The 24635-nt window shown below is 32.6% G+C and overlaps 2 protein-coding genes across 3 annotated transcripts; both read left to right on the forward strand.

Moving 5' to 3' along the window:
- Positions 1–6533: 6533 nt before the first annotated feature.
- On the forward strand, positions 6534–8220 carry LOC115699478 (E3 ubiquitin-protein ligase RING1). Its single transcript, XM_030626917.2, has one exon. The coding sequence runs from the start codon at positions 6902–6904 to the stop codon at positions 8018–8020; it is 1119 nt and encodes a 372-aa protein (XP_030482777.2). The 5' UTR covers positions 6534–6901; the 3' UTR covers positions 8021–8220.
- Positions 8221–16330: 8110 nt separating this feature from the next.
- LOC115699461 (28 kDa ribonucleoprotein, chloroplastic) lies at positions 16331–19239 on the forward strand. Of its 2 annotated transcripts, none has more exons than XM_030626888.2 (5): positions 16331–16901; positions 17030–17128; positions 17853–18140; positions 18274–18444; positions 18939–19239. In XM_030626888.2, exons 1-4 carry the CDS (start codon positions 16545–16547, stop codon positions 18406–18408), a joined length of 879 nt encoding a protein of 292 aa, XP_030482748.2. In that variant the 5' UTR covers positions 16331–16544; the 3' UTR covers positions 18409–18444; positions 18939–19239. The 2 variants fall into 2 exon arrangements, with proteins under 2 accessions (XP_030482748.2, XP_030482755.2); XM_030626895.2 differs by having other exon boundaries at positions 16389–16901; positions 18893–19239.
- Positions 19240–24635: the final 5396 nt, after the last annotated feature.

Raw genomic sequence — 24635 nt, forward strand, 5'->3', positions numbered from 1 at the left:
TATAAATTTATAAATTATCAATAGGGTAGAAATATAATAGTTTAAATCAAGGAAAATAAATTAAAAGAAAAAAAATATTTATTTAATTATTTAAAATATTAAAATAAAAAATTCCTAAAGATATTAAAATAAAATAAATACCACAAATTAAGAATAATAATAAAATTTATTAAAATAAAATATTAAAGAAAGAAATTTAGAAATTTCTGATTCAATAATGAAAAGAAGCAAACTTTACTGCTAAATATATAAAAGGAAAAAATCAAGAAAAGATACTATTAATAACAAAAGTTAAAATTATATAAATATAATAATAAATGTAATAACTATATATGAAAATAATAAGTGTAATAAATATAATATATAAATTACCATAAAAAGTAATAAAGCTTAAACCAAAACAAACCAAATCATGTCTCCAGTTATTCCGCCACCACCCTCGTCATCGGAAAATGAAACTCTTTTAACTTTTTTCTGGTAACGACTTTGCAGAACATCATATGTTCCTAGAAATTCAGTCACAGAGAATTAGAAACTAATAATAATTTAAATATAAGAAAAAGAAAACTCCCTTTGAAGACTAACAGAGAGACAACGGTGGAATGAGCGCCTTGACTGCCGAAGAAATATAGAAACAAATTTTGATTCGAAAAGGAAAACTTATGAACTATTAGAGACTTATGAAATATAGAAACAAATTTAATAATTATATATATATATATATTATGTGTATAAAAATGGTCCAAAGGCTATCAGAGTTCACACGGACCGGGAGCCGAAAGAATAATAATAATAATGAAAAGAAATACCCCGATCAAGGTTTGAGAGTAATTCGTAAACAGTATATTCAGAACAGGCACCGAAACACATGAAGTCTGAAGCCTTGCATGGACTGGAATAAGTTAATATATATATATATATACAAAGGCATGAGACACTAAATATAAACATAAATGTAAGAGAAATCATATATAAGCTTTAACTCTCTATCTCTATGGCCGCTGGTCATCTTATCTCCATCAATCTTACCTCTTCCAGAAACATTTCTCCTTTGAATGGAGGAAAGAGATGGAATGGGATGATTAAAATCATGATGATTTAATTGTTACCTTGATAGGAAGAAGTCTTGAGAAGAGCCTCTATTAACTTTCTGTCAATGATGCTGTCATCAATTGGTTTTTGTTTTGAGGGTTAAACAAGGTCCAAGTGTGTTGAAAGACCATTGTAGCGATAGCAAAAGCATTGTTTTGAGTTTGACGGAGTGCATCTTGGATTCTATGATTTGAAAACATAAAAAATATAAAAATAGTATTTTTATTTTTTAAGCCTAAAACTCAAAATAGTATTCAAATTTTGTTTTTGAAAACACTCAACCAATCAAAAATTCTTAGGTGGACCCCACTAATTTAATTTTTAAAAACATAAGGTAGTTTTGAAATCCTAAATGCACACCCAAATATCCATGTTCAACTGTGAAGAACACGGCAACTGAAGCCAAAATCTCAAAATAAATAAATAAATATAAAATAACACTAAACTGCATAGAACTTTTTTTTTTTTTTTTGAGAAACAATTGCATAGAACTTCACAGTACATATCATAAACCTTAAAAACAATATGTATAATCCGCAAAAAATTAATAATATATAGTGTCACTGTCAGGCATCAAAAGATCAAAAAAACTCTAATTTTCCTAATTCTCAAATTACATAATAAAATTTTCAATCCATTTAGTAAAAACTAAAAAGTGTTACTAATACCACTTTATAAAACACTCGAGAAATACAAATATTCAGAAATCTAATCATATTTCGAAAGTGTTTTAATATAAAAAATCCTAAATTATATTTCTATAGAACCTTACTAAATTAAAGAAGAAGAATATGAATACTAACCTGAAGTTATTTTTGGAGATTGCACAGAAAGTTATGAATACAGTCATATACTATTTCTTTGAAGTATTTTCTCTGATGGGAAAGGAGAGAATACATACACACTAGTATTTATTAGGGACCACTATCTATTAATAGACTCATCTTAGAATGAGTTTTGGGTCCCTCAATAAATTATAAATTATATAACTTATGTATCTATACATTATTTCTATAACAATTTAATACGTTTTTGATATTTATAACATAATTAGTCATTTAAATAAAAGATTACATTAATGGTAATAAATAAAAGATTTGGACATCCACATAATTAATACTATTTATAACACCCCCCCTTGGATGTCCATAATAACTGTCTCATTAAAAACCTCGCCGAGAAAACCCAGTGGGACAAAACTCGGTCAAGGAAAAAAGAGTGCAGTATGAAATTACTCCCCCTCATTTTGGCATTCATGGAGATCCTTTAATCGACGCATTCCAATCTTGTGAACCATCTTCTCAAAAGTTGATGTTGGTAATGACTTCGTGAATAAGTCTGCAAGATTATCGCTTGATCGAATTTGTTGAACATCGATATCACCATTTTCTTGAAGATTGTGTGTAAAGAAGAATTTTGGTGAAATATGTTTAGTTCTGTCTCCTTTAATGTACCCTCCTTTAAGTTGAGCGATGCAAGCAGCATTATCTTCATAGAGAATTGTTGGTACTTCTTTATTAGATGTTAATCCACATGTTCCTCGAATATGTTGTGTCATTGATCTTAACCAAACACATTCTCGACTTGCCTCGTGAATTGCAAGTATCTCAGCATGATTTGAGGAAGTAGCCACCAGAGTTTGCTTTGTTGACCGCCAGGATATAGCAGTGTCACCGCAAGTTAACAAATAGCCAGTTTGAGATCTGGCTTTATGTGGATCAGATAAATATCCTGCATCTGCGTAGCCAATAAGTTGTGACCCACAATTATTAGAATAGAATAATCCTTTATCAATAGTACCCTGGAGATAGCGGAGTATATGCTTAATCTCTTTCCAATGTCTATATGTTGGAGCAGAACTAAATCTTGCTAATAAATTGACAGAGAAAGCTATATCAGGTCTTGTACAATTAGCAAGATACATCAATGCTCCTATTGCACTAAGATATGGTACTTCTGGACCAAGGAGCTCTTCATGTTCTTCTCTAGGTCGAAAAGGATATTTTTCTACATCAAGTGACCTAACTACCATTGGGCTACTCAATGGGTGTGATTTATCCATATAAAACCGTCTCAAAATCTTTTCAGTATAAGTTGACTGATGAATGAAAATTCCACATTTTAAATGCTCAATTTGTAGACCAAGACAAAATTTTGTTTTTCCTAAATCTTTCATTTCGAACTCTTTCTTTAGATATTCCACAGCTTCTGAAAGTTTTTCAGGAGTTCCAATAATATTCAAATCATCAACATATACAGCAATGATAACAAACTCAGGACTTGAACTTTTTATAAAAACACATGGGCAAATAGGATCATTTTTATATCCTTCTTTTAATAAATATTCACTAAGTCGATTGTACCACATGCGTCTTGATTGTTTTAATCCATACAATGATCTTTGTAATTTAATTGAGCACATTTCTCGATTGCTTGAATTATATGCATCAGGCATCTTAAATCCTTCAGGGATCTTCATGTAAATATCACTATCTAGTGATCCATATAAATAAGCTGTGACTACATCCATTAATTGCATATCGAGTTTTTCACTCACAGCCAGGCTAACCAAATATCTTAATGTTATTGCATCCACCACAGGAGAATATGTCTCCTCATAATCAATACCTGGCCTTTGAGAAAAACCTTGAGCTATAAGTCTTGCTTTGTATCTCACAACTTCATTTTTCTCATTTCTTTTACGTAAACATACCCATTTGTATCCAACGGGTTTCACACCTTCAGGTGTTTGGACTATAGGTCCAAATACTTTGCGTTTAGCAAGTGAATTCAATTATGCTTGAATTGCTTCTTTCCATTTTGGCCAATCTTTTCTATTTTGACATTCTTTGATAGATTTAGGTTCAAGATCCTCGTTTTCATTTATAATTTCTAGCGCTACATTATAAGCAAAAATATTGTCGACAATTACTTCGAGTCGGTTCCATTCTTTTCCTGTATTGACATAATTTATTGAGATCTCATTATTGCTAATATTTTCAGAATTTTGAATCTCTTCAAGAGATTTGTTTATGTCAACATCTTCCTCGAAATTTTCAGCCTCTTCATTAGGGTCATCTTGATTATTTGCTCCCTTTCTTTTTCGAGGATTTTTATCTTTGGAACCGACTGGTCTACCACGTTTCAAACGTGCTTTAGAATCATTAATTAATTGTCCTTCTGGGACTTCAATTCGAATTGGAGCATTTTCAGCTGGAATATGTGATTTTGTAATTTTCTTTGGGTCCGTGAATGCATTTGGTAATTGATTTGCAATATTTTGCAAATGAATTATTCTTTGAACTTCAAGTTCACATTGATTTGTACGAGGATCAAATTGAGATAATGATTGTGCATTCCATATAATTTCTTTTTCCAGCTGTTTCTTTTCCCCTCCCCCTAAAGCTAGGAAACTTGTCTCATCAAAATGACAATCAGCAAAACGTGTTGTAAATACATCTCCAGTTGTGGGTTCGAGATATTTAATGATAGATAGAGATTCATACCCAACATATATTCCCAGCCTCCTTTGAGGACCCATCTTTGTTCGTTGTGGTGGAGCAATCGGAACATATACTATAAAACCAAAGATTCTTAGATAGGAAATATTTGGCTCCTGACCAAAAGCCAATTGTAGTGGGGAGAATTTGTGATATGATGTTGGTCTAATGCGTACAAGTGCCGCAGCATGTAAAATAGCATGTCCCCAAGCTATAATTGGGAGTTTTGTTCTCATAAGTAATTGTCTTGCGATTAATTGGAGGCGCTTAATAAATGATTCTGCTAGACCATTTTATGTATGTACATGAGCAACAGGATGTTCAACATTTATCCCTATTGACATACAATAATCATTAAAAGCCTGTGATGTAAATTCACCAGCATTATCAAGGCGGATTGTCTTGATTGCATAGTCTGAGAATTGTGCCCGTAATCGGATTATTTGAGCAAGCAATCTTGCAAATGCTACATTACGAGTAGATAATAAGCAAACATGTGACCATCTAGTTGATGCATTTATCAATACCATAAAATATCTGAATGGTCCACATGGTGGGCAAATAGGCCCACATATGTCGCCCTGAATTCGTTCAAGAAATCCAAGGGATTCAATTCCAACCTTTACCGGTGAGGGCTTAATGATTAACTTTCCTTGAGAACAAGCAGCACATGAGAACTCACTGGATAAAAAAATCTTTTGGTTCTTCAATGGATGACCATGTGAGTTCTCTATTATTCTACGCATCATAATTGAACCGGGATGGCTTAACCGGTCATGCCAAATAACAAATAAATTTTTCTGGTTTGTGAACTTCTCATTCACAATAACATGAGTTTCTATTGTACTTATACGTGTAACGTACAAACCTAAAGACAAACCAGGTAATTTTTCTAATATGCATTTTTTTTCTTGAAACAATAGATGTAATGCAAAGATATTCAAAATTATTTTCATCTATTGTCTCAATATGATATCAATTATGACGTATATTTTTGAAACTCAACAGATTCCTTTTTGATTTGGTGGATAATAAGGCATCATCTATAATAATTTTTGTTCCTCTAGGCATCAATATAATGGCTCTTCCGGAGCTTTCAATTAAATTTGCAGTGCCTGATATTGTATTAACATTTGCCTTCATTCTTGATAAATTTGAAAAAATATTTATCACTTCTAAGTATTGTATGAGTGGTTGCGCTATCCACCAAACACATATCATCACCATTATTTGTAGAATCATGTATAGAATGACAAATGTCCATTACTTGGTTAGAGGCTCGTGCTGATAACGTATTATGAATATTAGTATTATGTAATATTATAATTTAGAGAAAGAAAATAGAGAAGAGATGAGAATTTTCTGAGTGTTTTATTCCAATAGGTGATCTCCTATTTATATACATACAAGAGTCAAATATTAAGAAACTAAGAAAAAGGGAAACTAAAAAAAATGGAATGTTGATTACATTAATGATAATAAATAAAAGATTTTGACATTCACATAATTAATACTATTTATAACATATACATTATATATATGTGCTCACAATAAAATTTTTAATCCAACACTTCTTGCTATTAGAATGGGGTTGATCTATGTTCAAAGGTTTGGTTTCAACATTTCCAATATCCAAAATGAGTTTACAGTGGTTGTGAATTGGATTCGTAATCCTAATTCGAACATAGTTTTTAATTTTTTTCTTTTAGATGTTAATTTTTTAATAGCAGCTGTTAGTGATGGTTGTTGATGCTATTTCATGTTCAGCAAATGGTATTATCCATACATTAGCTACTTCTATTACTAGTATAGGAGAACGTCTTAGAACGAATGCTTGTACTTATCTTCTAAGTTCTTCTTATAACGGTTGATTTGATTTAATGAAATATAATACTTTCTTTCAAAAAAGAAAAAAGAATATCACTAACCACTAATGATGCTATAGCAAAGGTTATATTTATACAACCAACATAGAAATGTTAAAGAGTATTGTCAATAACATATTATTTATTATTTGAAGTGTAATATATGAAATGAAGTAGTCCAAAGGAATCATTGTGTGTGTGAGAGAGAGATGGCATAGACTTGACACCAAATATACCTAACACAACCAAAATATGCTTCACTGAACACCAAGAAAGAGACTGTTGACTGTTCTTTCTCTTAATTTCTTTTCTTATAATCCTTGTTGAAGTTGACGACTCACCTTACTTTTCTTTTCTTTTTCCATTTCTCTAATATCATATTTTGTTTCTCAAAACAAAAATATTATTATTTGGTTCTTCATTTGTTTCACTCTTTTTAATTTGATGAAGCACAGAAAACTCTTCCCCTCACCCGATGGATCAACCAACGGTACCGAATGTACGGACTTCTGTGACCCTTTCTTTGGTTATTACTACACACAACCACCACCACCTCCTCCACCGCCGTTAACGTCATCTCTCTCCGTTACCCATCAAATTAACGACGAGAGCCATGACATCTCTCCCTCCGTTATCGTTTTAGTCACGTTATTCGCCAGTCTTTTGCTCTTGTTGGGATACTACGTCGTCGTTTCAAAGTCGTGCCTTGGTTTATGCCGAGCGAGGAGGAACGATAGCTATGAGGAGGAAGAGGAGGCTCTTCCGCCGTCTCAATTGGACGGCGGAGATGAAGAGTTTATAGATGGGAATCATCAACACCATCCCATTTGGTTCATCACCACCGTTGGTCTCCAACAGTCGATTATTAACTCCATTACGGTTTGTAGGTACAGAAAAGGAGAAGGGTTAATCGAAGGGACGGATTGTTCTGTTTGCCTAAACGAGTTTCGAGAAGATGAAACGCTTCGTCTTCTTCCCAAGTGTAGTCACGCGTTTCATATACCTTGTATCGATACCTGGTTAAGATCTCACACCAATTGCCCTCTTTGCCGTGCCCACATCGTTAATGAAGGTTCCGTTTCCACCATGGCTGGGGGGCCGGTGAATCAAAATCAGGAGATTTCGGTAAATACTGAAGAGACCCAGATGGGGAATTCTGATGTTCACTCTCAAATGAGTGAGAATCGTGTCAGAGTTGGGGCAGAGGAGGATGATGTTGATGATAACCAAGGTGATTGTGATGATCAATCAAAGGATAATCCAGAGATAGCGATGGAAGACGGCGAAAGACGAGTAGTTAAAAGGTCTGTTTCTATGGATTCTTCATTGATTGCTGAGAATTTTGAAAGATCAGATTGTGCTGTGAATCTGAAACAAGAAGATGACGATGATGATGATGATTGTTCCTCGAGTATGGTTGATAATGGATTACTAAAACGACATCCTTCAATGTCGTATGGTCTTAGCATAAGCCCTGTTGCCATGAAAAGATCATACTCTTGTGGAGGGAGGTTTTTGCCATCTAAACGAAACCAGAGACCAAATTCGATTCTTCCATTGTAAACTTTTTTCTGCCTTTTGAGGAGAGTTATAAACAGAAAATTTTGAGTTGTAATGCCATAATATTCTTCGCCAGAAGTAAAACAAACAAAATTACAACTTTCTGTATAAAGTATGATATATTTCCAAAGTGTATGAACTAATTCATGGTACTTTCTTTCTTTTTTTTTTTAATAAAAGTAAATTTTCATTAACCAAAACAATCTACCATTACAATATTACACGTCAGTTTGGCACAGTTATACTGTAAAAAAAAACAGATGTAGTTGTACTGTGAGAAAAAGCAGCTGTAACAAAACTTTAAAAAAAAAGTACTAAGGACACTCTCTATCACACTCTTTTTTGCACTCTCTACTCTAGTTTTTTTTTCTTTTTTTTGAAAAAATGAAATATCAACTTCATTAAAATGAGCATTCCAATTACAAAATAGCTTGAAGATCAGCTAGAACATTATTCTCAAGAATGCTACGATCAGAGTAAAATCGAGAGCGTCTAGCCACAAAATGTGCCACTCGATTTGCTGATCGTTTAACAAAACGTAAACTAATATTAGGTGAAGAAGACAGTAAAGTTTTACAGTCATTAGTAACCAAACCAAATACCGAAGACATTTGTTGTGTACTAAAGATTGCTTGAACAGTGAGTAAGTTGTCAGTTTCCACCTCCATTGTGTTCCACCCTTTATCCTCGATCCAACTAAGGGCCTCCTTAACCCCTAAAGCCTCAACAACCTCCGCCTTGTAATTCCCATGGTAATATTTAGCAATAAAATCAATTATTTGGCCGGTTGAATCACGTGCAACCACTCCAAACCCATAGGCATTTTCCTTCTCAAATATAGCACCATCGACATTGATCTTAACCGTATTAGAAGCAGGTGTCGTCCATTGCTCAATGTTACTACCATCATGCAAAAGAGAGGATGATAATAAACATGTTTTGTCTTGAGCTTTACGCCAATGATCAAGAGTAACCCAAGCCGAAGTGAGAATTTGAGTAGCAGAAGAAGCTTTTTTGTCCCAAACTAAGGTGTTTCTTGCTTTCCAAAGAGCCCAGCAAATCATAACCACACGACAAATAACATCATCATCATAATTAGCAAACACACTATAAAGCCAATGACCAATAGTGCCTTGCGAATCAGCAAGAGGAATCAGATCAACCTTGTGCCAGCAACTTAAAGCAAGCGGGCAGTTGAGAAGAACGTGAGAAGGTGTTTCGGCATGTTGTAGACAAACAGGGCAAGTTGGAGAGATACTTACACACTTAGTAACCAGTTGGAGGCAAGTAGGAAGAGCATCAGAAACTGCTCTCCACATGAAATTTGTCACTTTAGGCGATATTTTAAGGTGCCAAAGTTTGTGCCAGAATCCCGAATTGTTTTCCCCAGACCGAGAAGTCTTCTGAGGTTGCAACATAGCATAAGCAGACTTTACAGTGTAGTTGCCTGTTCTATCCCCACCCAAGACCAAGAATCTTCGCAGTCGTAGCTAAGAGGAATTCCAAGAATGAGAGCCGCATCCCGTGTGTTAAACATATCCTGGACAAGGGAGACATCCCAGCTTCGAGTTGAGACATCAAAGAGAGAGCTAACCATATACCCATCGAGACCCGGTCCTATAGTAGAGACATAGGGGTTGACAGAGTCAGGAAGCCAAGGTTGCTTGAGGATATACGTTGAAAGACCAGTACCAATAGTGATTCTAGCCCCTAGCCGAACCAAATGTTGTGCACTCCAAATGCTACGCCAGACAAAACTAGGATTATTACCCAATTCAGCATTTAGAAAATCAGTACGAGGGTAGTATTTAGCTTTGTACACCTGACTAGCAAGAGAAGAAGGTGAACAGAGAAGTCTCCAACCTTGCTTGGCTAACATAGCAAGATTAAAGTCATGAAGATGTCGAAAACCCATACCTCCAGAATCTTTAGGTGCGGCCATACGATCTCAAGACATCCAGATGATACCTTGTCCATTTGAACTCTTTGTTTTCCACCAAAAGCTTGCCATAATTTTCTCAATGTCTTGGCAAATACCCAAAGGAATGAGGAAAACACTCATAGCATACGTTGGGAGAGATTGGATGACAGTCTTAAGCAAAATTTCTTTCCCAGCACGAGAAATGACAAATGTCATAATATTATCATTTTATTACAACTATGCCATTTTCACTAATTTACTCAAATAATTTTTGACTTATTGTAAATTAAATATTTTAAAGAAAGTAAGTCATAATAAAAAAAAAATAAATAAATAAGTACAATACACATATATAAGTTTTTTATTGCTACATATATTTTGTTAATTCATCTTAATTAATAAAAAAGAGCCTTTTCAAAAAAAGAAAATTAAACACCTTATGCCACATCTCACATGAGTATTTTATCTACATATAATTAGTATTACAATATGTATATAAAGTTATATTATTGTTGATTGTTTTTAGTGCAGTATATAATATATCTATATATATAACATTAATGTGCACATATTTACATATAACCTATTTTTTATTTTTATTTTTTTTGAAAATATATCTATGTCATCTATCAATAGCAGTACATAAGAAAAGAAATACTCGTACCTTTATAATTTTCTCAAATTTGTGACATGTATAGTTATTAATTTATAATTTAATATGTGTATAAAAAAAATGAAAATAAACAAAATATAAAAAATTAAAATTAAAAAAAAAAATGAAGAGGAAGGAAAACAAAAAAGATATATTATTATTAGGGGTTCTTCATTTTTACACTTCAAAACAATTCTTTTTTTACATTTTTACAGAATTTTACATATAAACCTCTATTGCAACTAGCAGTGCAACCTAAATTGAAACCAAAAATCGTATAGCAACCCACATAAAAACTACCAGAAAAACTACTTTAGAAATCTAAACCGTAAATTTGAAAAAAAGTTAAGAAAAAATAGTATATATATGGGGTAATTCTCCTTATTAATATATATGCATTAATTTTTTGTGATTGGTTTTTTAAGACAAATAATTTATTTTCTAATATTTTGTGGAAGACGTACGTCTAGTAGAGTTGTATTATTTAGAGTATTGATTATAATATTATCACTAAAATTTTCAAGCAGAGTTCTATTTGCACCTTACAATATGATAAGTACATCCCAATATTTAAGAAAATAAAGTTTAAAATAATTTTAAAAATTATTCTTAATATTTTTTTTTAATTTTTTTTCCTTACATTATTTTGTGTTAATTTTAATGTTTATTTTAATTTTATTTTCATAATTTTTTTAAACAATGTATAGATTTTTTTTTTTTTGCTAATAAAATTTTATATAATTTTTTATTTTAATTTTTTGGTCATAATATTTAAAATAAAATTTATTTTTATTTGATAGATATATGTTTTAAGAATATGAATTAGAAGAAAAAAATTAAAAAAAAAAACTTAGCTTCATCAAAGATATAAATTTTATATAACATAAAAATTATTAAAATGAAGTGTCTGTCTTTAGAAGTTTTTGGAGTGTAAATAAATTTTCTCATTTTCTAAATAAATGTAACATTTTAAAACTTAGCTTATTTTTTTATTTTTTTATTATGGCTTTTTGTCTAAATATTTTTTTCTCTTAAATAAATAGAAGTTATTTGAGTAAGTTAGTTAGAATGGTATTATTGTAATAAAAGTATAATATTATGACTAATTATTAAGTTAAACTAAACATTGTTTAAAGGATGACATTTGTCATCAAATTAGATAGAGAGTGCAAAGGAGAGTGTGATAGAGAGTGTTCTTAGCACTCCTCTTATAATTGATAATGATAATGTTATAATCTACTTTATTATAATATCAAATATGTAAAACTTATTTTATATAATATTTTATTTTTTATAAATTTTTAATTTTTTTTAAATATAAATTTATATGCATTTAATAAAAATAATTTATAATATTTTTTTATTATGTTTTATCAAATTTAGAAAAAAAATTAGAAAGTCAAGTAGATAAGAAAAATTCTAGGTTGATGTTGTTTGTTAATAATAAAATAAAATATAAATTATTTTTTTAAAAAAATAAAAGATTTAATAATTATTTATTTTTTCTTAAAAAAACTTATTTATTTTATTATAATTAGTTTATTTTAAATTTTTTTATTTTTTTGATATGTAATAAATAAGTAAATATGGTTTTAGTACAAAAAAATTAATTATAGTCTTTTAAACAAAACAACTTTTTCTAAAAGTTGGGTTGGAGCAACTTCAGCTTTTAGCTCTAGCTTCTTCAAAAATTCTTCAAAAAGTTGTTTTTTGACTGTTTACCAAACACATTTTTATCACAACTTTTTCAAAAAGCAGCTTTTAGCTTTTCCAAAAACTGTGCCAAACAGGCCCTACATAATTCAGGAGTTAATTAATAATTCAGAAAAACACGACTTAGGGAAAAATAAGAGCTACACACCAAACAATGGACGGCTTTGTTCACAGATCGTTCAACAAAATGAATAACAACATGACTCAAAGTAGATAAAATAATCTGACAATCATTCACCAACAAACCAAACTCAGACGACATATGCAAGTTACTATGGAGAGCTTGAACAGAGACCAAACTATCTGTTTCTAATAAAATATTAGGCCAATTATGTCGCTGAATCCAACTAAGAGCTTCTTTTATCCCAATGATTTCCACAATCTCTAGTTTAACAATTCCCATTCTGCTTTTAGCGTAGGCCTCAAGAACCTGACCTGCATGATTTCGAGCCAAGCAACCCATCCCAAAACGGCTGACATCATTAAACAGAGCTCCATCAACATTGACCTTGATCTGAGTAGTAGCTGGTGTAGTCCAGTGCACACGAGAATGCAGTCCCACAGAACTGTTAGACAACGAAGCCGTCCTCCGTGTTTGTGCAAAAACAAACTGATCAAGGAGTGATCTTGCTAACAGCACAACAAATGCAACAGTAGGGAATTTTCGTTGCTAAACAATCTCATTGCGGGCCTTCCAAATACCCCATGCGACCATTACCGCTTCCTCTAATGCTTGGAAATTGATACCTGCCGAGAGAGACTAAAACCAGCAGCCGAAATTCACATTTGACCAATTAGAAATGCTGACCATTGATCTATTCCAGCAAGCTCTAGCAAAAGAACAACCCACTAGAGCATGAAGAGTAATTTCCTCATCCTGATGACAGATTGGACAAGTGGAACTAATAACCACATAACACTCGAGAAGTTTCACACAAGTTGGAAGAATACCCGAAACGACTCTCCAAATAAAGTTGCTCACCTTTGGTGGGATTTTAAATTCCAAAATTTTCTCTAAAAACTTGAAGTATCATCTTCAATCCAATCTCCTTTGAGATTTTCCAACAATTGGTACGCACTTTTAACAATAAATAAACCATTCCTTTCGAGTTTCCAAGACCAGCAATCCACATGGTAGTTTGAACTCAGCTGAATAGAAGTTATAAGGTCACAGTTACGGGCTGAGAACAAATCATTGATGATTTTCGTGTCCCAATCATTAACATCCAAATGAATGAGACTATTAACACTTTTGTCTTTCAATCCTCGGTGGTTCGAATGGACATACAAGTCCAAATGGCAAGGTAACAAGGGATCATGTAGAATCGAAACCGTGGAGCCATCACCCATAGTCTTTCGAGCACCAGCCCGAACAATAGACAGAGCCTCATGCATACTACACCAAACAAAGCTCGGGTTATTGCCCAAACTAGCATCTAGAAACAAATCATTTGGGTAATAACGAGCCTTAAACACCTTTCCAAGCAATGACGATTTATTTGTAAGTAGTCGCCACCCTTGCTTCCCCAATAAAGCTAAATTAAAGTCCTGGGAGACTCTTGAATCCCAATCCCCCAACATTTTTATGTTTACACATTCGACCCCAACTCATCTAGCTAATATTTTTTGTAGACGAAGAGCCTGCTTTCCACTAGAACTTAGCCATAAGGCCCTCCAATTCCTTGCAAGTTTCCACAAGAAGCAAAAAAACACTCATTGCATAGTTGGGAATAGCTTGTGCGACTGTTTTGAGTAAAACCTCTTTACCTGTTCGAGAAAGAAAATGACATTTCCACCATTGAATACGCTTCTACAATTTATCCTTGAGAAAACCCAAAATGGCAGTTTTCTTACGTCCCATAGTATTAGGAAAACCCAGATAGGAGGTGTTATCATCAACTTCATAAATCCCTGTTCGCCCACATATCAAATCCCTCATCATAGTTTTTGTATTTGAACTGAAGAAAACAGACAATTTCTCAACATTCACTCTTTGGCACGAAGTAAGCTCAAAAAGATGCAGCAACTCCATTATATAATCAGCTTCCCGAGTAGTAGCTCTACAGAAAACATAACCACCATTAGCAAATAGCATATGGAAAATCACCGGAGCCCTTCTAGCCACTTTGCATTCATGGATCTTGCCATCAATCTCGTATTTCTTTAAAAGTGCAGAGAAGCCCTTAACACAAAGTATAAAGAGATACTGAGATATAGGATCTCTTTGACGAATGCAACAGGATGGGAGAACTGGGCCCATTTCTTGTCCAACATGGAAAAAAGTATAGGATATCGATTCCACACAGTGTATAATCAAATTGATCCATCTTCCATCAAAGCCCATACTCAGCAACACCGCTCTAAGATATCCCCACTATATTCTATCATAAGCTTTACTCATATTGAGTTTCAAGGCCATCAGGACATTTCTCTCTTGAGTCTTTCTTCTTAAATAATGCATAATTTCAAAAGAAACTATAATATTGTCAGAGATAAGACGACCTTGGAGAAAAGCACTCTCGGTGTCAAATATAACAGTGGGCAGAACAACCTTTAACTTATTCGCAAGAACTTTTGTTATGATTTTTAGGAGCACATTACAAGCGAAATATGTCTTAAATCACTCATATAACTAGGCTGTCTTTTCTTGGGGATAAGAACCACATTTGTAGCATTGAGACCCTCTTGAAGAACCCTTGACGAGAAGAAATTTTGAACTTGTGTAACCACATCTCCTTCACCACCTCCCAACACTTCTGGTAGAAACTTGGTGTCATTCCTCGACCCCAATCATAGAACTAGGATCCCAACCCCTGGCCCCAATCTCGACCTTGGATCCCACCCCCGAGCCTAGAGCCGGACCTGACCCAAACACTGGCTCAGACCCCGACCCTGAACCTCAAACCCATTGTCAAAATTACCTGCCATAAAAAAGTGTAGTCTAAAAAATATTTAACGAGAGTTAAATATAGTGTAGAAGAAGCAGAAATAGCTGATTTAATAAGTGTACATGATTGTAATTGAGTACTCTCACTCATAAGTGGTTCTAATCTAAAAAGGCTATAATATAAATATAGCTCGACTTCACTTTTCAATGTTAATAAAATAAAAAAAAGACTTCACTTTCCAATATTTTTCTTAAATTTATGTGTTGCTAATGCTTGTATGCAGTCTTATAATACTTGAAAAAATCTACAAGAGAACTAGCAAGAAAATCTGCTCATTAACATGTCTTGTAAAACGTTAAGAGAAAATGTACGGGCAACTATACCGTATTTTTCAGTTATTTCTTCTTTTTATGTTAATTGTACTATCAATATCCCCTATAGTGGTAGTTGGTATATCTTCAAAGAATGCTTAAGATGGTTTTTTTTTTCACAGATCATCATATAATACTCTTTTTTGGATTTAGAACAAGACAAGTATTGTAGTTGGGGTGGGTTTTCAAAGAAATGAAAGGAGGCAACTTGACCATATCAAAGAGAATGGAATCATAAGCTTTTTTTTTATTAGCAATTTAGGGCTTGTAATTTGTGTTATCGTTTGTTCCTTTCGACAAGTTATGACACGACATATTTATAGTGAACATGAAGGTAACACGATAGCATTTAATAAACGTGCTGTGTGACATAAACCAAAAATAAAATTGATATATTTCACAAGAGTAGACATATTATCACATAACACACAATTAAATATATTATCACATAATAGCACCAAATTGACCAGATTAAACACACATACAAAAATTATTCATAAGATTCATTGTTTTAATTTTATTTTTATGATTATTTTTTTATGCTTGTTATAATGGTATTATTTTGAGTTAGTGTGTTGAGCTAAAATTAACGCGTTTAATAAGCATGTTAAACATTTCAACGCGAAAGTTAAATGTGTAACACAAACATATTTATTTTGTATCGTTTTTGAATTGTGTCGTAAGAGCCCTAATTAGCACATAAGATGCAACAAATTTTAAATGTGGTTCATTGGTTGAATATAGATCAAAATCTTAATAAGAAGCTTTATTGTTGTTCTAATATCAAACAATTTATTGCTACGTAGTTTAGTTTGGTTCACAAATCAAAAAACAACAAAATGTGACCACACTCTAAAACGACGCCGTTGCATTGCGTCCCCCCAAAATCCAAACTTTTGCCCTTATCCAAAACCTTTGAAGACTCATCGAACTACTCTTCTTATAGTTCGAAAACTCGAAGCTCTGAGCTTGGCATCCATCTATGGCTTCCCTCCGCCTTCTTTGCTTCCCAGCTACGACATGTTTTCCCATAGAACGACAATTTCAATTATCTTCACAGTGTCATATCTCTGCCACTTCCAACTCTCTCAAACTTCCATTTACGACCAAAAGAGTCAATACTAATTTCGTTCTCCATTGCTCTTCCACTGCCCAAGACCAAGCACTTCAATCTTCTCCGGTGAGTGGTGCCACTACCAGCAGTGAAAGTGAAGAACTTGAGTCAGACACCGAGGAAGTTTATAAAGACAGATTATATGCCCAGAACGTTCCTTGGAATTATACCCCCGAAGATATTCGTGCTCTTTTTGACAAGTATGGAACTGTGGTAGACGTTGAGGTGAGCTTTTCAATTTTCTTATTATCATTATTATTATAATTATGAAATTCAATGTTTTTTCTTTGAAGGGTTTTTGTTATTTTTGCGTGTTTCTGATCTGGGTTTGTGTTGTGTTGTGTTTGGCTTAGCTTTCTATGTATAACAAGACCAGAAACAGGGGTTTGGCATTTGTTACAATGGGTTCACCTGAGGAGGCTCTTGCTGCTCTCAATAATCTTCAATCGTGTGTAAGCATATTTCATTTTCTGGTTTAATCTAAACAACTAATATGACAATATTGAGAAAGTTAAATTATCAAAATCACTTCCACTAATTTTAAACAAATTGTAACTCAAAATTCTTTTATGGTCATTTTGAGAAAGACAGCATATGTTTTGTGTTTGGTTGGAAATTCCATTCTTTTATTTGATTGTATTTTAACAATGGATATTTTGGTAAGATATTCCAATGCAATAAGATAAAAATTTAATAATTTTGTTATACATTTTAAATTTTATTCCATTCCTATTCGTATTCTTATTCTCATTCCTATTCCTATGTTTTTATTCTTCCTACCAAATGCAACCTTAGTTACCTATTTTTACTAAGTGTACTTATTATCTACATAACCATGTAGCTACAATCTTAATGCGTGCATAGCATCCCTTTCTGTTTTTGTTTGTATTTTGACCTGTGTTGATTGATGTACAATTTCTCACCAGATGTACTGGAAAAATAGCTCCTTGTACTGCAATTCAATACGCGAATTTCAGTCAAGGACTCTACCAAATTCTTTCACAAAACCCTTGTGGTGACATGACAGAATTTTCTGTTCTATTTTGCCATCTTTGTATCCCTTTCCTTCATTTTATCAAACCAGTTAATAGAGAACTTGTGACATTTGCTTTCTCTTTTCGATGTCGTGTTTTCTACACTAAAAGAAGTTTTATTTCTTCTAAACAAATGCTGTAGGAAGTGGATGGTCGTGTTATAACACTTGACTATGCCAGACCAAGAAAGAAGAAAGTTGTCACTCCTCCACAACCTAAGCCAGAAGTGACATTCAATTTGTTTGTTGCAAATTTGTCATTTGAAGCAAGAGCTAAAGATCTCAAAGAGTTCTTTAACTATGAGGGTCATAGTGTAGTCTCTGCAGAAGTTATATTCCATGAAAATCCAAGAAGGTCCTTGGGATACGGATTTGTGTCCTTCAAATCCAAGAAAGAAGCTGATGCAGCTCTAACTTCTATTCAAGGAAAGGTAATTTGGCTTTGTTCATGTTGTTTAATATTTATGATTTGTGAACATAAGCCAATTATAAAGGAGCTTTATAAGAGTCTTTTAAAATGGAGATTCCCTGATAAGATTTTTCTCTCTGTCTCTCTTCCCTTAGTTGTTTATGGGAAGACCAATTCGAGTGGCACGCAGTAAACAATTTGTCAAACAACCAGCCAAAGAGGGTGCAGAATCTGAAGATACTTCACAGGAGTTGAACTCTGGTGTAGAAGAAGCAGAAGTAGCTAATTAAGTGTATATGTGAGATTTTTTTCAATAGTGACATCAGGTAATCTCTTAGTTATGATATATTTTATTCTTTTCGGTTAATAGTTTGTTATGAGTCCTCTTACATATATCTCTATTGCTAATAGCACCCTTCGTTAATTTATGCCCGCCATTCATCAATTTCTTTTAGTATGCACACTAAAATCCTAATCTACAAGAATGGTTTCAGATTCAAGAATGATAGGCATGGCTTGTAAAAATGTTGGAAACCATACTTTTCTTTTCTTTTTTCTTCCCTTCAGTTTTCCCTTTGCATTGTCCTCAGTCACTCCATGGTAAATATAGCATCATGGAATGGTGTTTAGTCAGTTAAAAACCTCACTTCTTTTTGTCATGCTTTCATGAAGTACACTGGATCTTATTGATTTATTTACTCAGTAGATAGTTTGATCTTACTTGGTTATGGAGCTCTGTCTGCTGTTTTTGTTGATCTTCTTTTTTATATTCAGTTGATAAAAGACTCTGAAACCCACCACAATGCCCTATATGTTTCAGGGATGTCTACACTGTTGGACTTTCAATTGTTGGTGCATTTCAAAACTATGTTCCCTTTTCCCCCTACAATGGCTGATATACTAGAATGACAGAAGCACAACTTTGATATTCTTATAGAACCTTACTCCAATCTTCTTCTTCCTGGTTTAGGGAGGGGTTGAGGCTGTAAGAGGGGGTCCATTTTGTATGTGGTAATATTGGTTGTCTTGTGTCTAAACCAAGTTAGGATAAGCTGTAAATGCTCCACTCCTGAAGTTTTGGCTTATATATAATATAGCTTCTTGGTGTTTGATTTTTTCTTTTTGATTTTGTTAATATTCTGAAGCTTTATATCACTTACCAAACTAATTTTAGAAGTCATGTAGCGAAATAATTGTCATTCAATTGCTATCACCTAGAGACCTCTTTCTATTTATTAACATGGTGGTTGTTGTAAATTTATGGAAAGTATGATAGAAATTTTCCAATAAAACTTTAAGATATACAAAAGTATTCAATAAGAAAATAAGTAGGAGTTTTTATAGTACATACTAAAATTTTTAATTTTTTTTTTCTTTTTTATTGTGGGATGGAATTTTTTTCAAAAATACTGTGTTAAGTTTTCACTGTTGTTCCACGGTTGTTTTTAATTATTCTATTTTGTTATTTTGCAGTTGTTTTAAAAAAAAATATAGTATTTTTGTAAAAAAATTCCGTGTAGCAGTAAAATTGTAAAATTTTCCCAACTCTAAATATCCATACCAAAACAAATTCTTAGTTTATAGATATAGAATAATATTGGCTTATTTTCACTATTTTTTAGGAGTTTTATTTATCTGCTTATAATATATAACTTTTTCTTTTTCAAAATAATAATAAAAAAAAATTAAGAAGCTAGGAACTTAAGTTCACAAAAAAATAAAAAATCTTGAAAATTATAAAAGATTTTTGTTTTTACTCACACTCCTAAAAATGTTTTTTATAAATAGGTTACACAGGTTAATTAAAACAACCCGTTTATAAATAAGTTGGATTTGAGTTAGGGTTTTTGAAACAATTAATACATGGGTCGAGTTTAGGTTTAATATTTGCTTGTAATACTTAAACTTCAGACAGTGACTCATAAACACGAATTGGTACCCCTAATCTTGGGCATATAGACTGATATTTTTTTTTATTTAGGGTTTACATCCTTGACCACACGTTTATTTACATCCTTGATGGCTCCATTCTAACGAGGTCATTGATTTTTAAATGAGAAGTTTTTGAAAAAGAACAGAGTTTTCTTCAAATGAAGGGAAAGACAGATGAAGTACTAGTCAACTCAGCTGGTGGGTTTTGTTTGATGCACTGAACTTAAATGTGCTATCGTACAATTATTCAGAATTTTGTTGGCATGAAAGGAAAACAATTTTTGTCTGTTTTGACACATTTTAACGAAACAAAGAATATCAGCAAACGTACAGATATGGTAAAAGAGAAGACTATTGTTCATTTGATGTTGATGTGCCACCCACGAAAATTAGTAATGTGTTAATGTGTTTATATTTTCTGATTTGCTTTTTGGAATATTTAGTGTTATTGTTGGGTGTACATTACATGAACTTTTGGCATCTTTACTACCTTTGTTTATTTCTTAAATGTGGTCAAAACAAATGCAAAAAAATTCTCAAAACTTCAAAAAGTATTATGCCTTCATTGGCTAACTTAGTGTACCAAAACGAAAAATGTTATTTTAATTTAATAATTATTATAAAATATCGCTAATTATTTATAAAGTGTCACCTTAGGTGGTGTCGCACCTGTAGTGCGTAATAGCAATACTTTAAAATTAAAAACTGTTATCAACCAAACCCATGTTCAAGGTTACAAAAGGATAAGCCAAATGGGGCTTTTGAACATTGGCATGTGGCTTGCTGGACCATATTCTTTGATTTGGGAAATATCATGCAAAAGGAGTCCATCACAATCACACCAAATCATTCCCATGACGACTTCCAAATTCTGGTTAGGTGAACCCTTTTGATCAAATGTTGAGACTTCTCAACCCCTCCCCTCATTCTTTTTTCATTATATTTCTCTTGTTAAGGCTATGTTTGGTAAGAAATCAAAATATGGTTGAAAGGATGGAAAGTGTGACCAAAGGAGTAGTATGTCCCATCTTTGGTGCCTATGGGATTGAAAGGACGGAAAGTGTGTCATGAAGAAAGTTATGTAAATTTTCAATGGGTGATCCGAGGGCTCTAGTGAGTGATTTTTATGAGTTCAATAACAATTTTATCTCACCTCTACCAAGTAAAAAAAAATTGAGTAAAACCTAGTCATTTTGTGGAGGATTTGGTTTCAAAGAAACATGGTGATTACTTGTTGGCTTACTAGGTATTCTTCTAGTTCTCCTTCATCAGGCATCTGAGATGAGGCCTTCTTCTTCGTCTAAGGTTGCGTCCAAGTGGCTCAGACCGCCTATGGGAAGCTTCAAGAGTTATAAAGACGTTGCCATCGACCAATCAACACATTTTTGTGGTTTTGGGATGGTGGTCTATAAACTCTCTGAGGGAAGCTCTTGCTCAACAACTCAGAAATTGGAGGGATCTTTCTTGGCCGAAGCTTGCTATTTGGCAAGATTTAGCTCAATGTTGTTTTCTTGGCTACAATAACGTTCATATCGAGTGGGATTGCCAAAGTTTCTATATTCATCTTTGGGTTTGATTATTAGAGATATAAATCTTTTTGTAATAATTTTAATGTTGGGAACTATAAATGTAACACACACTCTTGTTAAATATATTTTACAAACTATTGCAACAGAAATTAAATTTAAGTATTTATACTGCAAATTATTCTAATAATAATAACAATAACATACACTCTTCTATCTTATATGATGTCCAAAAGAGATATAAGTATGAATTTAAATTTTAAATACAAAATTGCTATATATAAATTATTTTGCACTAACCCTTTTTCCATACTACGTACGTACCTTTCCATCTTACTAAAATTCCCTTTAACCAAAGGTAGTGGGTATTGTAAGATTAGCAATAATAACAATCTTGGTTTTTCCTCCCCTCCCAAAATAACGATCGATTGTTAATTACTTCAAATACAAGTAGCTCTTAATTAACATGCATGTCATTATGAATCTTTTTGAAAATTAAATTGAATTTTGGTTTGGTGGTAGGTCAAGACCTGAACGGCTATTATATAATTACCTGAGTTATTTTATGCTAATTAATTTTCTAATTATATATTAGAAAAGAAGAAGAATAAGAATATCCCTCTTAGTTCAAAATTTTCTAAGTACAGTTTTTTTTTAAAACAAACTAAATTATTATATTAAGGTTTTACTTTACTATCCAATAAGCCGGTAGTTGTTGTTAGTAAATTAAATCTTTTAGGCATTATAATATCAAAAGGAAATTTGATTTTTTATACTTAAAAGTTTTAAATTTTTTTTTTTTAAACCAATATATTTTACACTATAAAAAATATGACACTTTTTTCAAAACCCCAAAAATACCCCCTTTATCTACTTTCTCTCTCTCGGACCGAACAAAAAAAAAATGCACATGGTCCGATAGTGGGACCACATGGTCCGATGGGTCCGATTGGTCGGACCCATCGGACCATGGGTCCGACCATCGGACCAATGTGCCTCTCTCTTCGTTTTCCTCAAGCTGAAATAAAAAAAAAAAAAAAAAAAAAGCATTAATGGAAAATCCTGGCACACCCATGTGCAGTACTTTATTAAAAATCCTGGCACACTTTTTTGGGTTCTGCACCTAGCAGTAGGAAAATTAATGGAAAAATAAAGAGAATTGTTGTTTTTGGGTTGAAGATGTGGGAAATAGAGAAGACCTTTTTATGAGAGACTAATGACAGAGTTCATAGATGGACTTTCCAAAGCTTTTTTTTTTATTTTCTTTTCTGAACAAGAGAAAGAAACGAGAGAGAAAAAAAAAAAAAAATCCCCACAACTCTCTATCTCCACTGAGGGGCAAAACTGCCACTGCCAATAATGCTTGGGTCCTTGTAAACCAGACAACTCTAGCTTTGATTTGCTCTCTTTTTTCTATATCTCTCTCTATTTCTTTCTCACCAACTGAACAACCCAGATAATCCAGGACAGAACAGAAAAAAAAAAAAAAAAAAAAAAGCATATGGTTCGATGGTCGGACCACATGGTCCGATGGGTTGTGGTCCGACCATCGGACCTTATGCTTTTTTTTTTTTTTTTTTTTTTTTTCTTTTCGGTTTGAGGACCAAGAGAGATACATTGGTCCGATGGGTCCGATTGGTCGGAACCCATCGGACCATGTGGTCCGACCATCGGACCATGTGCAGTGTTTTTTTTTCTTTTTTTGTTCGGTCCGAGAGAGAGACAAAGTAGATAGAGGGGGTATTTTTGGGGTTTTGAAAAAAATGTCATATTTTTTATAGTGTAAAATGTATTGGTTTAAAAAAAAAATTTTAAAAACTTTTAAGTATAGAAAATCAAATTTCCCTATCAAAAATAACATGCATGCTTTTGTAATTACAAGAATCATTAAAGGCCACCACTTACCCAACGCTACTATATATATGACGATTATATTATTATTAATATAATTTAATATTGAATCTCACATATTTTAATTTAATATTTATTATATAAAAAAATTACTAACTACTCATAAAACACTACAATAGTGTCAGCTATAATAAGTTAATAACAATATGCTCCATTCTTACACAAATTAGAAATTTAGGAAGCTGTCTTTTCACCGCACTTAATTTGTTGCATCTTATTATATCGAGTAAGTTCCAAGTAATAATGACAATTTCCACTTCTTTTTGGCTGTTTAATAATTAAATATATTGATTTATGGTGATTTTGAGACACCCCATTTCTTATCAACATAGATCAAAGAAAGTAATCTTCAAACATTCTAACCACAACAACCACGTCTAACAGCACCCCATTAGTCACAAACAGCAATCGATGGACAATTAATATAATAGACAACAAAACCCAATTGTATAAACTTTATTTTTGCTTTTTAATTCTAAATCCCATCATTAAAGGTAAGAAAAGGTCTCCACTCCACTCATACACAAATATGCCATAAACAAAATGAAATTATTATGTTATATTATATACTAGTTTGTCATAATTAATCTGAAATGAACTTTTGCTATTAATTTTGTCAAAAATAAACTATTGCAGTCTGAATGTCGTACGTCGGTCTAAATTGTCGTAAATTATGTTACGCGTCAAATTAAGCAAGGAACGTCTCACATGTCACAAGCGATATAGTTTTAATACTTTTATTAGTACTGCATAATTTTAATTTTAATATATAGTATCTATACATTTTATATAACAAGTATTTTAAAGTTAGGCAAGAATTTCGGTTTCAAAAGAATAATTATTTTAAATAATGCGACACCCCTCTGTCGAAAATAATATGAAATAATGCAATTTTAGCAAGTAATATTAAAACAACTAATGTCTAGCTCTCTTGACCAATTATTAGTAAAATAAAATAAAATGGTACATGATTAGTATTAATGGCAACATGCATTATCCAAGTATTAAATTTGTATTTTTTTTAATTAATTAATTATGAGTAAGGTAGGGAAATGGGACCTATTCCTTTGGAGAGAGCGTTAGGTATGAAGTCCAACCCAAGTCATCAGTACCTCCTCTCTCCCTCCCATCCCATCTTCTAGTGCATG

The sequence above is a fragment of the Cannabis sativa genome, chromosome X, assembly GCF_029168945.1.
Source record: "Cannabis sativa cultivar Pink pepper isolate KNU-18-1 chromosome X, ASM2916894v1, whole genome shotgun sequence".
Lineage (NCBI taxonomy): Eukaryota > Viridiplantae > Streptophyta > Magnoliopsida > Rosales > Cannabaceae > Cannabis > Cannabis sativa.